General features: G+C 53.7%; 1 protein-coding gene across 1 annotated transcript in view; it reads left to right on the forward strand.

The window, feature by feature from the left end:
* Positions 1-336: 336 nt before the first annotated feature.
* IQCG (IQ motif containing G) overlaps positions 337-570 on the forward strand; it is a 34,502-nt gene continuing 34,268 nt past the window's right edge. The window contains exon 1 of the mRNA XM_019503054.1: positions 337-348. Within this exon, the coding sequence (XP_019358599.1) occupies positions 337-348 (12 nt within the window). The remainder of the gene's footprint in view (positions 349-570) is intronic.

Below are 570 nucleotides of genomic sequence, written 5' to 3' on the forward strand. Positions count from 1 at the left end.
GGCCTTCCATAACCCCTTCCTGAGCCATGACTACCCTGACCTTGTCTTCCTGGTTCAGGGCCTCAGTCTTGCTACAGAATTCTGGGCAATGGGTATCTTTATCCAGTTCCACCTAGCGAGCTGTGTTAAAACTGTCTTTCTACAAACGTTCATATTTCTATTCTAGCCCCTGGGTTCATTTCCCCTTTCAGGGACACAGGTTCCTCCCCCATGCATGGCCAAGTTCCCAGCCAATGCACCAATTTGTCACGGCACGGGGCCCTAGGAGTGGCCGTGATCTCTCCAACGCCCCTACCATGCCAAGTTGGCGATCAAGCACTCTCGTTCTTACCTGCCATGTCTCTGATGGTATGTATTTTATCAGGGAGGCTGCCTTTTGTCCCCTTGGACACGGTGCTCTGGTTTATCTTGACCCCCGGTTCTTTATGGACTGACTTGGCGCACCCCAGCCTTATGCGCTATATGTGGCTTCAACCTGCCCTATACCACGCCCCAAGCCTCGCAGATGTCACGGACATTGTCTAGTGGGTTCTCCTTTCCGCACCCTCACTGGCGCCCCCGGGCTTGTCA

This window comes from Gavialis gangeticus, unplaced genomic scaffold (assembly GCF_001723915.1).
Source record: "Gavialis gangeticus isolate Ggan-Ray unplaced genomic scaffold, GavGan_comp1, whole genome shotgun sequence".
Lineage (NCBI taxonomy): Eukaryota > Metazoa > Chordata > Crocodylia > Gavialidae > Gavialis > Gavialis gangeticus.